This window comes from Gobius niger (assembly GCF_951799975.1).
Source record: "Gobius niger genome assembly, chromosome: 3".
Classification (NCBI taxonomy): Eukaryota; Metazoa; Chordata; class Actinopteri; order Gobiiformes; family Gobiidae; genus Gobius; species Gobius niger.
In genome coordinates this window covers 24,031,565-24,047,837 of record NC_136854.1, presented here as the reverse complement: position 1 = coordinate 24,047,837, position 16,273 = coordinate 24,031,565, and the positions used below count along the sequence as shown (strand labels likewise).

The window sequence follows — 16,273 nt, the reverse complement described above, 5'->3', positions numbered from 1 at the left end:
CGAACAATATATCAAATATTCACTTTCTCTGCTAGTGTTTTGTGACCTTTGAAGCATCTGCACTGCTCTGAATACCGATAGCGGCGATGTGGTTAGGGAGGTCAGTCACACTTCACACAGAAAAGCCTCTGCACAGTTGTGAGAATCATGCATGACAGGAGAGCAAAGACAATGTAAGCTTACCTTGTCAAACATAGACTTCCATTGCTGAGATGGAGAGGGAGAAAAACAAACAGAAAGACGTGATGGAGAGAGAGAGAGAGAGAGAGAAAGTCAAGAGGGCAGTCTGAGGCCAGTGCCGTCAGAGAAGCACCTGTCTTGGTCAATGGGGTCTATAAGTGTGGCTTAATTATAGTCTTACAATCACTCTGTAATTAACTGATCATTATGTTAAATGAGGCATACGGAAGATAATGTGGGCAGCAAAGTGTGGACTATTAAGACTTGTATGTTCACTCTCTTCTTCATAATAGAAAATACAACTCTATTCCAACAAGTTGAGATGAAGAACATATGAAAAAATGACAGGTTCGATAGGACATGGTGCAGAAAATTGAAATCTCAATAAATTATACAAAAGGTGTGTATGGATTAAATTAACAAAAAATGTATTCAAACTTTCTGAGATGTGTGGCTTCATAAGAACTAACAAGGCATTTAGGTCCCTCCACCAATGTAGTAAATGATGTCCCTATTTGTGTTGTGTACAATTGTATGCCCCTACTTTCTGGTTTGGATAGACTGTGTTAACTACTGTTTTGGGGGGGTATAGCCAAACAGAAAATGTAATTGTCCCATTGCAGTTTTAGTCACAGTCTGCCCCACTTTTACTACTTATGGAGGTGGTTACCCGAAGTGAGTGGCCAAACTTGTCCAGGACTCTCACCTCCTCTGAAGCCGTCGGTACCACGTCGGTGCTCTCCAAAACCTCGATCTCCTCTCCCTCCGAATGCGCAGCCACCGCTGGAGACGAGTTCACAGCCGTCTCCCGGGTCCCACTTGTCATCTTCGGGCTACTACTACTACTCTCCTCCTCCATGGAGCCCCGGAGAATCCCGACCCACACACCGCCTCAGGAACTCGTCCACATAGCTATGAAAAATGTATTTAGGCATCAACCCTCATCCGGCACAAGCGGCGGCGATGGGGTGGGAAATATCCATGCGGGGTCACTCAGTCGCGCGCGCATGTACGGTCCAGAGATGAAAGTTGATTTGGGCGATAGTTTAGTCACAGCGGCATCCACAACTGTGCCTCCTGAACCCCGAGAGAAGAACTGGGGTAACGATGCAAGTTTGGACGAATCATGACATCACCACGCGGCGCGCATCAGGATGAACACTCGTGTGTGGCAGGGCAAGCCGCTCCATCCGCTCGGAGTAAAACAGTGCAGGATTTGTATGTCACATGTGCACAGCTACTAATGATGAACAGGTGAAGTCCATTCTATCTGCGGCCGTGCGTCATCATCATACGTGGTAGTAGGGACTCGCGGCGTGGGTTAGTGCTGTCCCCGTCGGTAAAGCGTCAGGGACACGGCGGCAGCGGCGGCACATCATCCAGCCAGGTGCACCCGCGGTCACAACACACATCCACCGGTTTGAAGGGAAAAGAAAAGACAGTGTGGGCGGAGAAATGGCAGAGAGAGGGGAGGGGCTCGAGATCTGTCTGTGAAGCGATGGAGTAGGCAATTATAGGCTATTCGTATATGAACGTAAGACATATGAGGCATATTGTGCGCTTTTTGACAAGCTCAATCAAACTCGTATTATTAAATGTAGGCTATTAATAAGCGTCCATTCAGAGTGCCGATAAAAACATAAAACAAAAATAGGCGAATAATTTGATGTCTTGCCCAAAGGCGCAATGATAGCACACTTTGATTGGAGCTGGGATCGTCCTGCCAACCGTTCAGTAAAATAAAATAGGCTAAAACAATTGCAGACCTATATATACAGTCTATGTTGTAGACTTAAAACACCAGAAAGAATGTCAAGAGCCTACAAGCTTAGTTTACCACCACCGATGGAGGGAATGTAAGATTGTATCATGTAAAGCTCTTAGTGACCATGTCTGTGAAAGGCACTATACAAATAAAGTTCTTAGGTAGAACATTATGGGCACATTCTCTGATTTGAGCTTCACATCCATCCATACATCTATCCCTAACCGTCCACTTTATCTGGGTCACAGATAAAGCGGATAAACCACACAAACTCCCCCAGCTTTTCCAAGGAGATCCTGAGGCGCCCCATGACTGAAATTCAAACCAAATTATTTTTGTATATTACAACAGGTTATTACTGATTTGAACAGACAGAAGGAAAAACTCGAAAGCCCAGTGAGGAGAAACCTCGAGGAGAACCACACTGAAGGAGATCCACTCCTATGAGATGATGGTCCAGAAAATGGCCCCGGGCTGATGGGAGTCCATCTGCAGATGGCGTTAACGTCCAGTCCTTGCAGGAGCTCCAGGACAGGGGGGCGAGGATGAGGGACTCATCCAAGCAGGAGGGTTGGGGGGTCCGCACGTCCCTCAGTCAATGACGGGGTCAGTCAGTTGTCACTGTAGCATTGTTTTTCAGCAGTGTACAATACCAGTTACTGCAAGACTTTTGGAGAAACAGAACATATACCTTAACTTACACATTACACATTTTCTTGCCAGATATTTGCTGGATTCTGTATTAAGAAAATCATCTACGCACAAAAAATGGGAAAAAAGTGAGTTCCCCAGTCAAATTAAAGGAACAGGCCACCGTTTTTCCATACTGAGATATGTTCTTGCCTGAGCTTAGACGAGTTGATGCGTACCTGTCTGGTCTTTGTGTGTGCGCTCAGTCACACAAAAAGATCAAAGATGTTGTTAGCATTTAGCCTCTTCTCTATGGGGCCAAACGGGGGTGAAGTTAGAAGCGACCAAGCTGTTCCCACGTTTCCCCTATTTAAATACGGTTACATGAGGAGTTAAACAGCAATATCTTCACTTCACTGCGTGGACGTTGAAGTGCTCCTAGGTGTTATTACGTCTCACAATATAGTAGCTCCTTTTTATTCGCTTAGAAAATGAACATGTTTAATTTTGTGTAACTATACTTGGATTATGTAACCTACATGTAACTGTATTTAAATAGGGAAAACGTGGAAGAGCTTGGTCGTTTCTAACTTCACCCCCCTTTGGCCCCACAAAGGAGAGGAGGAGAGGCTAAATGCTAACAACATCTTTGGTCTTTTTGTGTGACTGAGCGCACACGTAAAGACCAGACAGTCTAAGCTCAGGTAAGAACATATCTCAGGATGGAAAAACAGTGGTATGTTCCTTTAAGCACTTTTCAGTTTCAGCTTGAATCTTATTGTTTTTTAGTTTTTGTTTTTTTCATCACTGTTTTTTTATTAATTTTCCAATGTAGCAAAAACAATGACAAATAACATATGAGTCAAATACAAAATAATACAAATAAAAATAATAAAATAAGTCACACTCAACCTGAAATCAGACATATTTTATCATTTTTTAAGAAAGTCAATTAAATGCCTCCATACTTCCTCAAACTCTTGTGCGTTACCCTTTGTTATGTAAGTTAACCGTTAACCGTGATTGATGTTGTCATCTCTCTCAACCAAGACTGCGCAGATGATAATTCAGTGTCTTTCCAGGACGTTGATCAGAGTCTTACGCTTAGTGTTGACCGTGAAATTCTTTGGATATATTCCCAAAATGCAGAGTTTTGGTGTGCACGGTATTTGAAATTGAAAGTGTAGACAACCATTTTCCAGAAAGCCACCAATTTGGGACATTCCCATACACAATGTATTAAAGTGCCTTTCTCGGTTAAACATTTCACACACGTATCTGGAATGTCCGGGGAAAATTTGTTACGTTTTTCAGGGGTCGTGTATGTCCTCATTAGCCATTTATGCTGGAGTAACTTCATTATGGTATTGCTCGTTTGTGTTTGAGCTTTTAAACATGCTATTGACCACTCATCTTCATCAATATCCTCTCTAATATCCAAACTCCAAGCCCTCATTCTATCTCTGCTGGATTCTTCGTCATGTGAGACAAGTGTTGCATATAATTTAGAAATTTACTGTTTCCCACTGTTTTATCATAATATCCTCCAGACAGGACAGCGACGGTTCCCGAAGAGCCTCACAATGTGATGATATAAAATGTTTCAGCTGTAAGTACTTAAAAAAAATGTTTTTGGGGAATTGAATATTTCGAGCAAAGATCATTAAATGTTAATAGAGTGCCCCCATCATATAAATCTCCAATCTTTTGTACCCCTTTATCAGCCCAAATCTTAAAACCGCCATCTGCCCTGCCCTGAATAAACAGAGTATTACCCCAAATGGGAGAAAATTGAGAAATAGAGGGCATATCACCAATATGTTCATGAGCTTTATACCATATATTAATGGTATTTTTTAGGAAAGGGTTTGTTGCTTGTCTTCTTAAGGACTTAATATTTGATGAATACAAGTATAATTTTAATGGGAGTTTAGACATTGTTTGCTCGATAAAGACTGAATCTTATTGTTTGGGATATTACTACTATTATGCTAAAATGTCAGTATCCCCCAAAGAAAATAATAATAGACTATGTTAAAGGAACAGGCCACTGTTTTTACATACTGAAATATGTTCTTACCTGAGCTTAGACGAGCTGATGCATACCTGTCTGGTCTTTGTGCCCTCAGTCACGCAAAACGACCAAAGATGTTGTTAGCATTTGGCCTCTCCCAATGTAGCTCCAAACGGGGGTGAAGTTGGAAGCTACCACGCTCCTGGGCACGCACAAAGACCAGACAGGTACGCATCAACTCGTCTAAGCTCAGGTAAGAACATATCTCAGTATGGAAAAACGGTGAACTATTCCTTTAAGTGGGGCCTAATTTATGGGTTAAACTGCAGCAAATCAATGATTTTTCCTCCTGTTCCACTGTATTTACAAATTACTGATCAATATACAGCTACAAAAGTAATTAACATATAAAACAGTGCTATGTTGTGCAATTCTCTGGGTTAATAGAATCACATTTTCCTTCGTCACTGCTACAAAGTCTATAATTATTATCATCAAGACAAAGTGCCATTTACAGTATCGGAAGGACTCTTTAAGTGCACTTTGGTGAAATTGTATGGTGCTGCTTCCCCCAAAGGGTCAGTAGATTGGGCGGTGTCCTCTGCAGTAAATTCCAGGTTAGATTAGGGGAAATAATTGTCCCTTCCAGTCAGGACGAGAAGAACCGTCCCACAAATGACAGGATAGTTTCAATGGCAGTAACCCGCTACTACAATTTGACACATCAATAAAGAAAATAATAGGTTGGAGGTGTGTTATTCAAATGAACAAAGAGGAAAAGTACTTGCATGGTCAGTAATTCTGGTGGATTCTGCATGTCGCTGGGGCTTCCTGAACATGTGGGGAGAAATCTTTGCCTCTCTGTCTCATTCAGGGTTGCAGCCACATGAGAAGAAGCTACCCTACTTAATGCACATAGGATATAGCCTTAGGCAGAGTAAAGTATATTTAAGAAGTTTTGCATATTTCAATGTATTCAATGTATTCATTAAAAAGTATACCTAAACCTTATGTAAATTTCAATCACTTGAAAAGCAGTTCGCCTTCAGTAACTGAGAAGCCAGCTATGAAGAGAATCATGTGCGATGATAAAAATACAGACCTGAGAAAACATCTGCTGCAGAGAGGGTGTAAATTAATAGCTGTGAATAGGAAAGAGCAGGTGTTGATCTTACTTCCACGTCGGAGCAACCATCAATCTGACACAAGGGTACGCACAGACACAGACACACATATGTAAAGCCCCTGAGAGTTTTTCCATCTTTTCTTTGAGCTTGTCAGACTAATGACACTAACAACTGTTTAATCAGGCACATACATTTAGAAGCAATTATTTAGTCTTGGACCTTGTTTGATGACGGTCAACTGAGATTTTTGTGTAATGCTGCCCCCTTGTGTTGGCTCATGAGGTCAAACCGCAAGTAGACTTGCTCAACAAATAGTCACTAAAACGCATGAGGTAAAAGTAAACAACTTTATTGTAAGCATCTGATCAGCAAAAACATACTTTGTATCTATTTAAGGTTGAATGGGTGCAAAGATCAGTAATATTAAAAAGCCATACCATGTTTACCAGTGTTTTTCAACCACTGTGCCGTGGCACACTAGTGTGCCGTGAGATATTGTATGGTGTGCCTTGGAAAATTATCCAATTTCACCTAGTTGTTTTTTGAAAACAAATTCATTGTTTTCCGCAAATAATGTAACGTTTTCGAGTGTCTGTTCTGTCTAGAGTAGAGTAACCATGTAATAAATACTCCATATTAGGTTGCTAATTTCTTTGAAACAAGAGAATTAGTGATGCATGAATGCGGCAGGTGGCGGTGACTGTGGTACTGTGGCTAGTGAGACTATACAGTGTTCCTATTCAAGACACTTTGATGTGAACGACTGAATATAGGCTACAGGGTTACATTTTTTTATATTGTCTGCTGGTGGTGTGCCTCGTGATTTTTTCAATGAAAAAAATGTGCCTTGGCTCAAAAAAGGTTGAAAAACACTGATGTTTACAACCAGAAATACATTTTATTCAGCTTTGTATCTGGACAAAAAGAAAAAAAAAAGCATATTTAGGATAATTTTTTTTGCAATACTGCAACATAAAGCATGTTACTTTAACAGCTGTAAACCATTAACATGTTTGCATTGGCATAGTTTTGATTCATTATAAAGTGTCTTGCACAAAATGGGAGCCTGTGCTTTGATCCCCAAAGCCCGAAGCTGTGATGCAAAAGAGTCAGAGCTTTACTGTATGAGAATTTCAATACATTAACAGTTTGGAGGATTGTGCCCTTTGAGGGCAGTACATGATCCAAGATGTAATGTGAGAGTACTGTATTCAGAGCAATAACAAATTGGACAGGATTATTAATCATTCAACTCCAAAAATACTATGGGTCACACACCATCTCATCTGCAACAGTTCACCCTTTTATAAATATAAAGTTATATGCATTTACTTACAAATACTTGCAGACAAATATAAATGACTGACAGAGGACTTCAAATTAAATAATATCCTCTATTATTTCCCATGTGAGAAACAAATTAATTCATAATGAAGGAAATGAAGTGATGGAAATGTTACGCGATATAGAAATTAAATTCTGGAATGAAGAAGTACAACTAAAAAAATAATTGCATTTTAGAGTCACAAAAAGATTTTAGACTTAGTCTGCACACATCACAAGCCTGTTGTTGTATAATGAGTGTCAAGAGGAACAGGTATAGAGGATCACCGTTTGAGGAGCACTCTGTACATGGCGAAGCCCAGGACCGCAAACACTGTGGCCCCAACGCTCGCTCTGAGCCAGAAGGTGGAGCTCTTCAGGTCAGCCTGGCTCACATGTCTGAGGAGAAGAAATGCATGAAGACACTTGTTTATAACCAAGAACGAACTTTCTTTAATCAACAATCTATTAAAAGGCAATAAAACTTTTTCACAAGATCATTATGTTCATTTATTATCTGTACATTTCTCAACTCAGATACCACATAACATAGTACATAGTTCTTTACAATTACGCATTAATTGCACTAAGGTTTAAAAATATCTGTAGTGCTCAATGAAAACTGTTAGCTTTTTGGGAACTACTGATGAAATATCTGGAAAATATGAAACTGGTGATATATTTCCATTATAGAAAAGGGAAAGAGGACCTTCTGAGTACGACAGCGAAGAGTTTGGCTCTGACAGTCTGCAGCAGCTCAGAGTTGAGGACGTTTTGACACAAGCAGAAGGTGCAGCGGTTACAAGTGCACATGCAGCGCAGCCGGGCGTGTCTGAAGAGAGACATCCCCAAACCCCAACACACAAGAGGGGAGAGAAAAGGGTCAGAGAAAGATACCGTCACCAAGTAAGGAGTACAAACAGTGCCTCATTATTTCAAAGCCCAAATGCACCAAGACCAGATCAAGCCTTTCACTGTTAGGCTATTAATAGCACAATCACATGACAAGCCATTTGAGGGGAAAAAGTGCAGATTTTGAACATTTTAATTTCAGTGGGAAAAAAAGAGTCAAATAGTCCTGATCAAAAGTTTAAGACCAGTTGAAAGATGGCAAAATATTCACATTTTGCATGGTTATATCTTAACAAGGTTCCAAGTAGAACTTCAATATGCAACAAGAAGAAAATTGAGTGAGACTAAAAATTATTGAAATGCGTTGCGGTTTGCTTGAGTCCAGGAGGTGAGAGGGAACATTTCTCCAAGTGGTGAAGACGACCCTACGAGGGGCATCTACTGTCTGGAACTATTGTCCATTTTTGCAAACTTCACTTGCCATCCATCTCCAAAAGTTCTCAATTGAATTTAGATCAGAGGAACACACAGGAGGGTCCAAAAGAGTGATGACTCGTGGCGAGAGGCTCTGCTTATGCAGCTCAACAACCCAAACAGGTTCAATACAAGAATGTTCTTTTGCCTTTGTCATCAGGACGTCATGACAGTGTGAAAACCTGACAGAAAATGACACTGAATCCACATTTTTGCACAGACATGTGGTCTAAAACTTTTGATCAGCTGCAAAACAGTCTATTTCAGTTTAATTGTTGTTACTTGAACTTTGTTTTGTCTCTCTCCCATTTCATTTTGGCATTCTACCAGTTTTTCTTAAATGTAGTGCAAACAAAGATGAGTAGCAGTGATAGTATTCAAGTATTTATAGATTAAAAACAAAGTGTCAATATTAGGAACACAAGTTGACTTGTATGTTACAATGCAGTATGGGGTTGCATACATACGGGTACATGGCCATAGTGGTCAGTTTGGCGTAGATGTCCCTGCTCGGTGCTACTGAGGTGTTACAGGTGAAGGACTGGGGCGGAGGCATCTTGTGTCTCCTACAAAACTCCAGAGGACTGCATCCATACATCTGCTTCACCTCAGGAAGATCAGACTTGGCAGCAATCATCATACAGGGGATCTTACTGTCCATGAAGTATTGCTAAAAGAAGCAAACTCTTGATCAATGGACTGAGGATTTCAAACACACTGTGAGAAAGGTGAGATTTTACCTTAAATACTTTGGCACAGTATTCAAAGGAGTAAGGGTTACTGATGTCATAGACCAAGCAGACAATGTCACAGGCCAAATCGGCATCAGTCAGGTAGTCGAAGTCAGGAAACACTTCATGAAGCTAAAAAGAAAATCAGACCAAAATTATTGTTATTAAACATGAAAAATAGTTTATCCATAATGTTCAGTTCAATACAGGACAATACAGTTTGAGGCCTTTACTTAATGTGTGGTTAATCCTTTTTAGCAATGATAGAAAAGAAGCTCAGAGGCTGCAGTTCTATATAATACTCCTTTAATACTCACAAGAAGGTATTTCTCCTGTCCATAAACATAGGTTGTGCTGATGGCATAGTAAGATCTGTGTTCCTCACTTATTGTCTTTTGGCGCTGAAATGAAAAAAAACAAAAAAAGGTCTATTATAGACCAGAGGCAGAACTCAACCCAACACAATCCAATGTCAGCCTCAACCTCAACCTCAGCCACATTCATACAGTATTTTTGCAAAAATGCACTTAAATGCAGGGAGAAGAAACAAACAGTGAATCTATTCCCCAGTTTTGGAGATGTACATGCATCATGTAAAAAAAAAAAAAAACACAGAATTTTATTGCAGCTGAATAAATATGTTTACCGTAAGGTTTCGGCCCAGAAAAGCTTGTAAGAAGCCACTCTTTCCGCTGCCGTTGTCTCCAAACACATTGCAGCGGAAAACATTGCGCTGGGTCTGTTTCTTCTGTAGGTCAATCTTCTTAGCTCTGGTCACTGCACACACAGTCAATGTTTTATAAAAGTTTAAATCTTAAAATCCCGATAGTTATTGACAAATAAAAGCATTTGGACACTTCTGTGTGTTAGATGTTGTGACTGTTGCTCTGGGTCTTATGTGTATTATGTTTGATTTTACATTTTAAAATGTGTTAAATATACTGTTTGCACCAAGGGTTTGAGGGTAACAGAATTCATATAATTTAATGCTAGTCATTGGAAATGTTTGCAAATACCCCCTAAAATTGTGGATTTCTAAGGTAAAGCGCAATTCATAACATTCCATCTCAAACTCTTTTCGCCCCAAAATATTCAGTGACTAACATAATGAAAGACTTATTCATGCAGTTTATTTGCACAGAGGGTGATTTGGGAATTTCCCAGCAGCTACTGTATGGCCTAAGGCAGAGTGCACCTTGGAAACAATGAGTGCACATAAAAAAAGAAAGAATTATTAGTGATCTTCCTCAGAGATCAAACTCGCTCATTTTTAACAGGCAGTACCACTATGTACATCCCTCCAAACATGAAAGTCCAGTTATTTACAGTCTTTACCAGTTATTCCTGACGCTTGGGACTCTTGCTCGGCAATTATTGAGAAGCCGAGGTAACCTAGATATTCCAGGCATCGTTGTACATCAAGGTATGTTGTTAACCTAAAGACAATAATAAGAAAAAAAATGAGTTAAAAATTAAACATCTCAAAATAAGCTGATACAGAGATGATTCAGATGCTTTTTTAAATATATTTTATACTGTAATGCAGCAGTCAGAAACTAAAAGCATACACTTATTTGCTATTAGTAAGCATTCTACATTTGATACCTAATAATAAAACTTTTGAATAAATATATATAAAATAAATAATAGAACTGCAGACTCATTGCTCATGCTGTTTTTGAGCATTCATAAAAGTTCAGTCTGTGGTAAATTCCATTCAGCAGCGCCCATGGTACAGAAAGCTTGAGTGTTGATTTAGTAAGGATAAAAAATATAGAATCTCTTTAAGACTTCAACAGGATATCATATGAATGAATATTTCAAAGGTGCATTATGGAACGTTTTAAGCACTTTAAAAAACAATGGATGCGTTTTTTGTGACCCAACGGCAGTACGTGTGGTTAGCAAGGCTTTACTTTACACTGGAAGCCGCCGTTGCTGTCTATCTTGTATTTGAACTCGGAGCACTCTAGTAATCTCCGAGATCACATGTTAATAATTAATAATTAGCACTTCCTGCGTTCAAAGTTATTTTTCCAAGTTGGAGGTTGGAAATTTACCATACATTGCCAGGAACGCATTGCTATCTCTGCTGATGGAACCATCTCAGAAAACCTCAGAATCAGAATAGGTTTTACTGTTATTGTCAGCTAACCTGGAAAGAGCCAGATAGATATTTCAGTGCCAAAAACATTTGCACTGATATCAATCTGGGACCGCTCTGGCTTGAATCGTTCGGGTAGAAGTCGCATGTTTGGAGCAGCATTTACTGCTAATTTGCTGCTAAAAATTGGATCAAAATCACAGAAAATCCATCCAATGCTTCGTTTTCAAAAAAGTTATGCGTGTTTGCGTTATGTGTTGCAGCTTACCTCGTGTTTTTTGTGATCTCAGTGTTATTAAAAAGTGTCTTTTTTGCCAGAACCAATTTTGCTTGAAGGCTAGAGCGGTTTAAGATGGATTCTTGTGTGTTTCTAAGCTCACAAATACCACGGGAATTCAGCTTGCTGGCAAGGAAAATTGTCAGTGAACAGGTCCAAACGAAACAATTTGTAGAGATAAATAACAAACCATATTTTAAAACTATAAGGGCATGCATAAAATAGATTAAAAATATATATATTTGACACAGAACAACAGCGTGAATGGATTTACAGATGTACAGATGCATTAAGTGTTAGCAGCAGGTATGCTCAGTGCAAATGGTTGGAACTTACAATTACGGTAACTCTAAAAAACAATTGGTCCTGGAGCATTATCAAGGCTGCTGTGATGGAAAGTAAATGCGCCGTGCTACTACTCATACAGCCGCTGTGTCACTAAAAGGTCAAATATGGACCAATATCGTTTTTTCTTTCACATGTAAAGTTCCACAATGCGCCTTTAAGATGCAAACTGCTCCAGTGAGCGCTCTCACAAAGGTATTCTGACACTGTATGAAGTTGGGATGTAGAAACAGTGGGATGCAGCTGGTCAACAGTTTTTTCTTTAGTTTTTAAATATTGTTTTAGCTAATTTAAATCTATGCTCAAACATCTCTTTCACGAGTCCTGACGAGAACACAGAATTACAACAGCATTAGTCCAGTGCTTAGGTCTCTCTGCTGGCTTCTTCTCGCTTAGGGAATACACTAGTCTCTCCATGGACTACTAAGTGACCCTCAGATTCTCCTGCTGATGCCCAAAGTCAGGACTAAGGCTGCTTTTCAGTTTTATTTAGCTCAAATCTGCAACAGTCTTCCTGAAGATGTTAGACAGGCATAAACTGATGATCAATGATCAAATCAAAATAAAAAGTAATTTGCCTTGCCCATGACCTACGGTAAATCTCTGTTATTGCTCACTTACGTCCATTGTGAGAGGAATCCCTGATAGGTGATCCAGCCCTGGTCATTAGTGCAGACTGTGTTGTTCACATCTTGGCCCCAGGGCATGTACGGGAACACATCGAACACATCACTCAGCTCATCTGGGGACAAGGCACAGTCGCGGTCCTACAGTGGCAGCATAAGCACAGAGAACACAGTCAGCGCAAGTAAACAAACACCGCACAAGTGCACACGGGGCATTTGGCACTATTCTCAACTTGACTTTCTAACCCTGGACTTAATTCTCAAAGGTCAGGAGTCAACTCATTACCCAGCAGGTGGTTAGCAGCAGAGAGTATTTTAGAGTCACACTAAGCGGTGAGTATTTGTATGAGACGTGCAAAATAAAAGATAGAGCAAACACTAAACCCGACATTCAGGACCGCACCTTGTCGTGTTTGTCAAAGACACTCTGGAGGAAGAGGTAGGCGTTATGATTGAGCTCGGTGCTACAGTCGGGAGGGATTTTCAACCTACGAAGACAATGTCTAGTAAAGTTAAATAAAAAACAATGGATAATTCTGCTTTTCAGGAGACTGACAGAGGGAAGAGGTAGTCCTGGTTGAGCTCAAGGTCATCATCGTAACCAAACCTCCGCAGGACTGTCCATGTGGTTTCATGGCGGCCTCTCTGAATGAATAACGTGTGAAGGAATAAAAAGCCTACCGGGAAAAGAAAAAGGGGGAATGTAGTAAAAGATTGTCAAAAAATATTCATGTTTTCTTATGTACCTTTCAGAGTGAGTCCATTGTCCCTCACGCCGTCACTTAAATTCTTTTTCACAACATTTTTGACATCATCCAATGCCTGAGGTTCCAGTGGAGTGTTAAAGCACGTCCGCTATGCAAAAAAGGAAAACAAAGTGTTTAGATTTGAGGTTATAAATTGACCATTATAAGCAAAACCCACCACGATCCTTGTAAGTCTACATGCATATATCTACATGATTAGCCAAAACATCATAAAAAAGTAAACAGAAGAACCATGGAAGAACTGATACTACGTCTCTTTTCGTCCTGGTGTCACATAAAAGTACTTAAAACTTGTGTGTAGTGTCCAATGTTACCCTTAGTAACTAAATGATAGCGGTTCTGAAACACAATCTCGCTCTATAGACCATAGATGTGACAAATTTACCTGAAAAAAGTTGAGCTCATTATCATTGAGTATCCCGTCATTATCCAAGTCAGACACTTTGAAGATACGAGCCAGAGCTTTTACACAAAGGGTTCTCATCTGCGAAGAACATAAACAGGTCACAAAGCTAGATATTAGCATTAGCATTAACAGTTGATTATGTGTCGAGTGCTAATGTCTTACACTTTTCTTCTCAGGACAGTAGAGTGGACCAGTGGGATGCAGCACAGCTTTCTGAGCGTAATAGAACAACTCTGAGATGTTCTTAAGGTTTTTGGCAGAACACTTCAATAAAAGGGAGATTAACATACAAGGTATCAATTGACAGTGTGTTTCATACAAATTAAATACAGTGTACCGTAAATACATGTTTGTCACCCAAATTTATTGTTGATTATTGTAAACATTTCTGAACCATAATGTCTTAAATATTAAATCTTAAGTATAGAAGCTTGTTGTATTGACCTGTTTAACATAAAACTATTTATCAGCAGCAGCAACTGTACATGTGTAAGTGAGTGGGATTTAAGTCCAAGCCAGACAAGGTATTAACTCTCTGATCTGTCTGAGAGAGACGCCTGTGCCAATTAACAAGTCTGAAAAAACACAGGAGCGGTTTGTGACGTGAGGAGAACAGTCACCTAGGATCAAATCAGCAGGCCGTGACCTCACATTAAAGATAAAATAAAGAAAAGCAATGAAAATTACACAAAAACGAGGATGAAAATATGATGAAAAGTGACAAAAATGTGTGACAAAAACGCAAAAAAAACAGCCAAGATAAAGAGCAACAAAAAAGTGCAAAAAATGCAAAAATGTGACGAAAACCCACCAAAAAAGTGATGGAAAAAATATGTCAAAAAAATGACGACAACGCTGCAACTACGGGAGGAAAAAGCTCAATTTAGATGAGTTTTGTTGGTCTTAACTTTCAAATGAGGCATTACACTGGCCATTAGGCTGTGACCTTATGGTTTTGGATAAAGCTGAACTGGAAAAAATGCATGTGCTTAAAACGGGGGTTAAGAGGTTAACTACAGCATAATTATAAACTAAAATGTTACCTCGACACAAGTCTCTATTTCACTGTACTGGTTCATGATGGGTAGTATAGTCTCCATACTGCTGTGCTCCACCAGGTCCGACTTGTTCCCCACTAAAATCAAGGGAACCCTAGACACAGAAAATGTCTCTGGTCATCTCAAACTAAATCGCATCATCAAACATCAGTGAAAAAAAAACTGATAAATATAAATCCAGAGTGCAGAAGGGGAACCCACCTGCTGTCCTTGTCAGTGTTCTCTGTGATCAGGGGAATCCAGTGGCTTGTCACCTACATTGAAATCTATTATTAACCATGTCTGTTCAATGTGTGAATGTTTATGCATCTTACTGCCAACTGCAACTGACCTTTTCTATGGACTTCTGGTTGTTGACAGAGTAAACAATGCAAATCACATTTGCCTGTGGAAGAGAGAGCCCATATAGCCTGCAATAGTTTTGACACTGAATTCAGCACGTTCTGCCTCACACTAAAACTAAGAGACTGACCTTAGAGATCTCCTGAAACAACTGCTCATCCGTCTGCTCTGCCTCTGTAAGAATAGAGCATTACATATTAAGAAATGGCAAGGAAGACACCTTCTCTTTGCAATTCACAAATAAAAAAGTAAGTATGCATAATAAAGCACCTGAGTAGTCCACAATGTGGGTGGGGACACGTTCTGGCGTTACATCCGCAGGAATAGTGATCTCCTCTGCTCGATAAGGAACCTAAAATACAGGACTCAAATTTAAAAAGTTTGCATTTTAAACTGAGATAGACGTAAAATATTGTCAGCATAAGAAGTAAAATCCTTCTGTATCTTAAAGCAGAACCATGAGATGTAAACTCGGGAGTGTGATTAATCCTTACCACCTCTGGGAATTCTTCACTGACAAGAGACATGATAAGAGAAGTCTTCCCCACTTTGGCTGTGGAGAGATATAACAATGAATGCAGTGAAAAGGGGGGGAAAGACATTGGATTTAAATAACCAGTGACTGCGAGCAGCTAAAGTGTTATACCTAATATATTCAAACAGCCACTATATCTCACACGTTATGCAATGCATTGTGGTCAGAGAGACTCCCATAAACACAGGATAGCAGCTCAAAACGAAATATAGTTTATTTACTTACACTCTCCCACCAATAATATCCTCACGTCCTTGCGCATCTTCTCCAGTGATGACAAGCTGCCAGGTATCCCGGTGTAAATGCAACATCTATGCGTCTCTCTGCATGACGGGCAGCGCCAGCCAGCGCTCACTACGGCCTGGCTGAGCGAGATGCGAGCTACGTATGCATGTCAGCGCCTGTTTCTACAGACGTAGTACAGACGCAGTGGGCAAGCGAGAACACACACAATTAAGAATGTCGGTAAAAATACTCAATGAACGCCAACGCTGCTGTGGTCGGCTCGTCCTGCCTCTAACCTACAGGCGAACTTGACTCTTCTTCACCACAGCAGCAGCAGCGGCACTTCTGCTCACGCCTCTTCCGTCAGCGCACAGAGAACACAGATCGTGTATTGCCACGAGATACATTCCGATTCAAATGATTCACACACGGATGATGAGCTCGCCATTTGGATTTGATCTACTTACTTTACTTCAGAATGGACTCCATATA

General features: G+C 40.1%; 2 protein-coding genes across 6 annotated transcripts in view; both read right to left on the bottom strand.

Moving 5' to 3' along the window:
• The window catches only part of rhbdl3 (rhomboid, veinlet-like 3), a 38,985-nt gene extending 37,619 nt beyond the window's left edge, over positions 1 to 1,366 (bottom strand). For 2 of the 4 annotated variants that reach the window (XM_079554345.1, XM_079554343.1), the window contains exons 1-2: positions 887 to 1,366; positions 184 to 207 (exon numbers count right to left, since the gene is read on the bottom strand). In XM_079554345.1, the coding sequence (XP_079410471.1) occupies positions 184 to 207; positions 887 to 1,039 (177 nt within the window). In that variant the 5' untranslated portion in view covers positions 1,040 to 1,366. The remainder of the gene's footprint in view (positions 1 to 183; positions 208 to 886) is intronic. The other 2 variants (XM_079554344.1, XM_079554346.1) reach the window with 1 other exon arrangement.
• Positions 1,367 to 6,597: 5,231 nt separating this feature from the next.
• rhot1b (ras homolog family member T1) lies at positions 6,598 to 16,127 on the bottom strand. 2 transcript variants are annotated; one of them, XM_079554331.1, is made up of 20 exons: positions 15,782 to 16,125; positions 15,516 to 15,574; positions 15,292 to 15,373; positions 15,152 to 15,195; positions 15,011 to 15,064; positions 14,881 to 14,933; positions 14,665 to 14,773; positions 13,784 to 13,885; positions 13,601 to 13,699; positions 13,195 to 13,303; positions 13,005 to 13,125; positions 12,852 to 12,936; positions 12,444 to 12,589; positions 10,432 to 10,532; positions 9,743 to 9,873; positions 9,414 to 9,497; positions 9,106 to 9,228; positions 8,833 to 9,035; positions 7,749 to 7,871; positions 6,600 to 7,438 (listed from the first exon to the last, which is right to left on the bottom strand). In XM_079554331.1, exons 1-20 carry the CDS (start codon positions 15,816 to 15,818, stop codon positions 7,324 to 7,326), a joined length of 1,980 nt encoding a protein of 659 aa, XP_079410457.1. In that variant the 5' UTR covers positions 15,819 to 16,125; the 3' UTR covers positions 6,600 to 7,323. The 2 variants fall into 2 exon arrangements, with proteins under 2 accessions (XP_079410458.1, XP_079410457.1); XM_079554332.1 differs by lacking the exon at positions 7,749 to 7,871 and having other exon boundaries at positions 6,598 to 7,438; positions 15,782 to 16,127.
• Between the last annotated feature and the right edge of the window lie 146 nt (positions 16,128 to 16,273).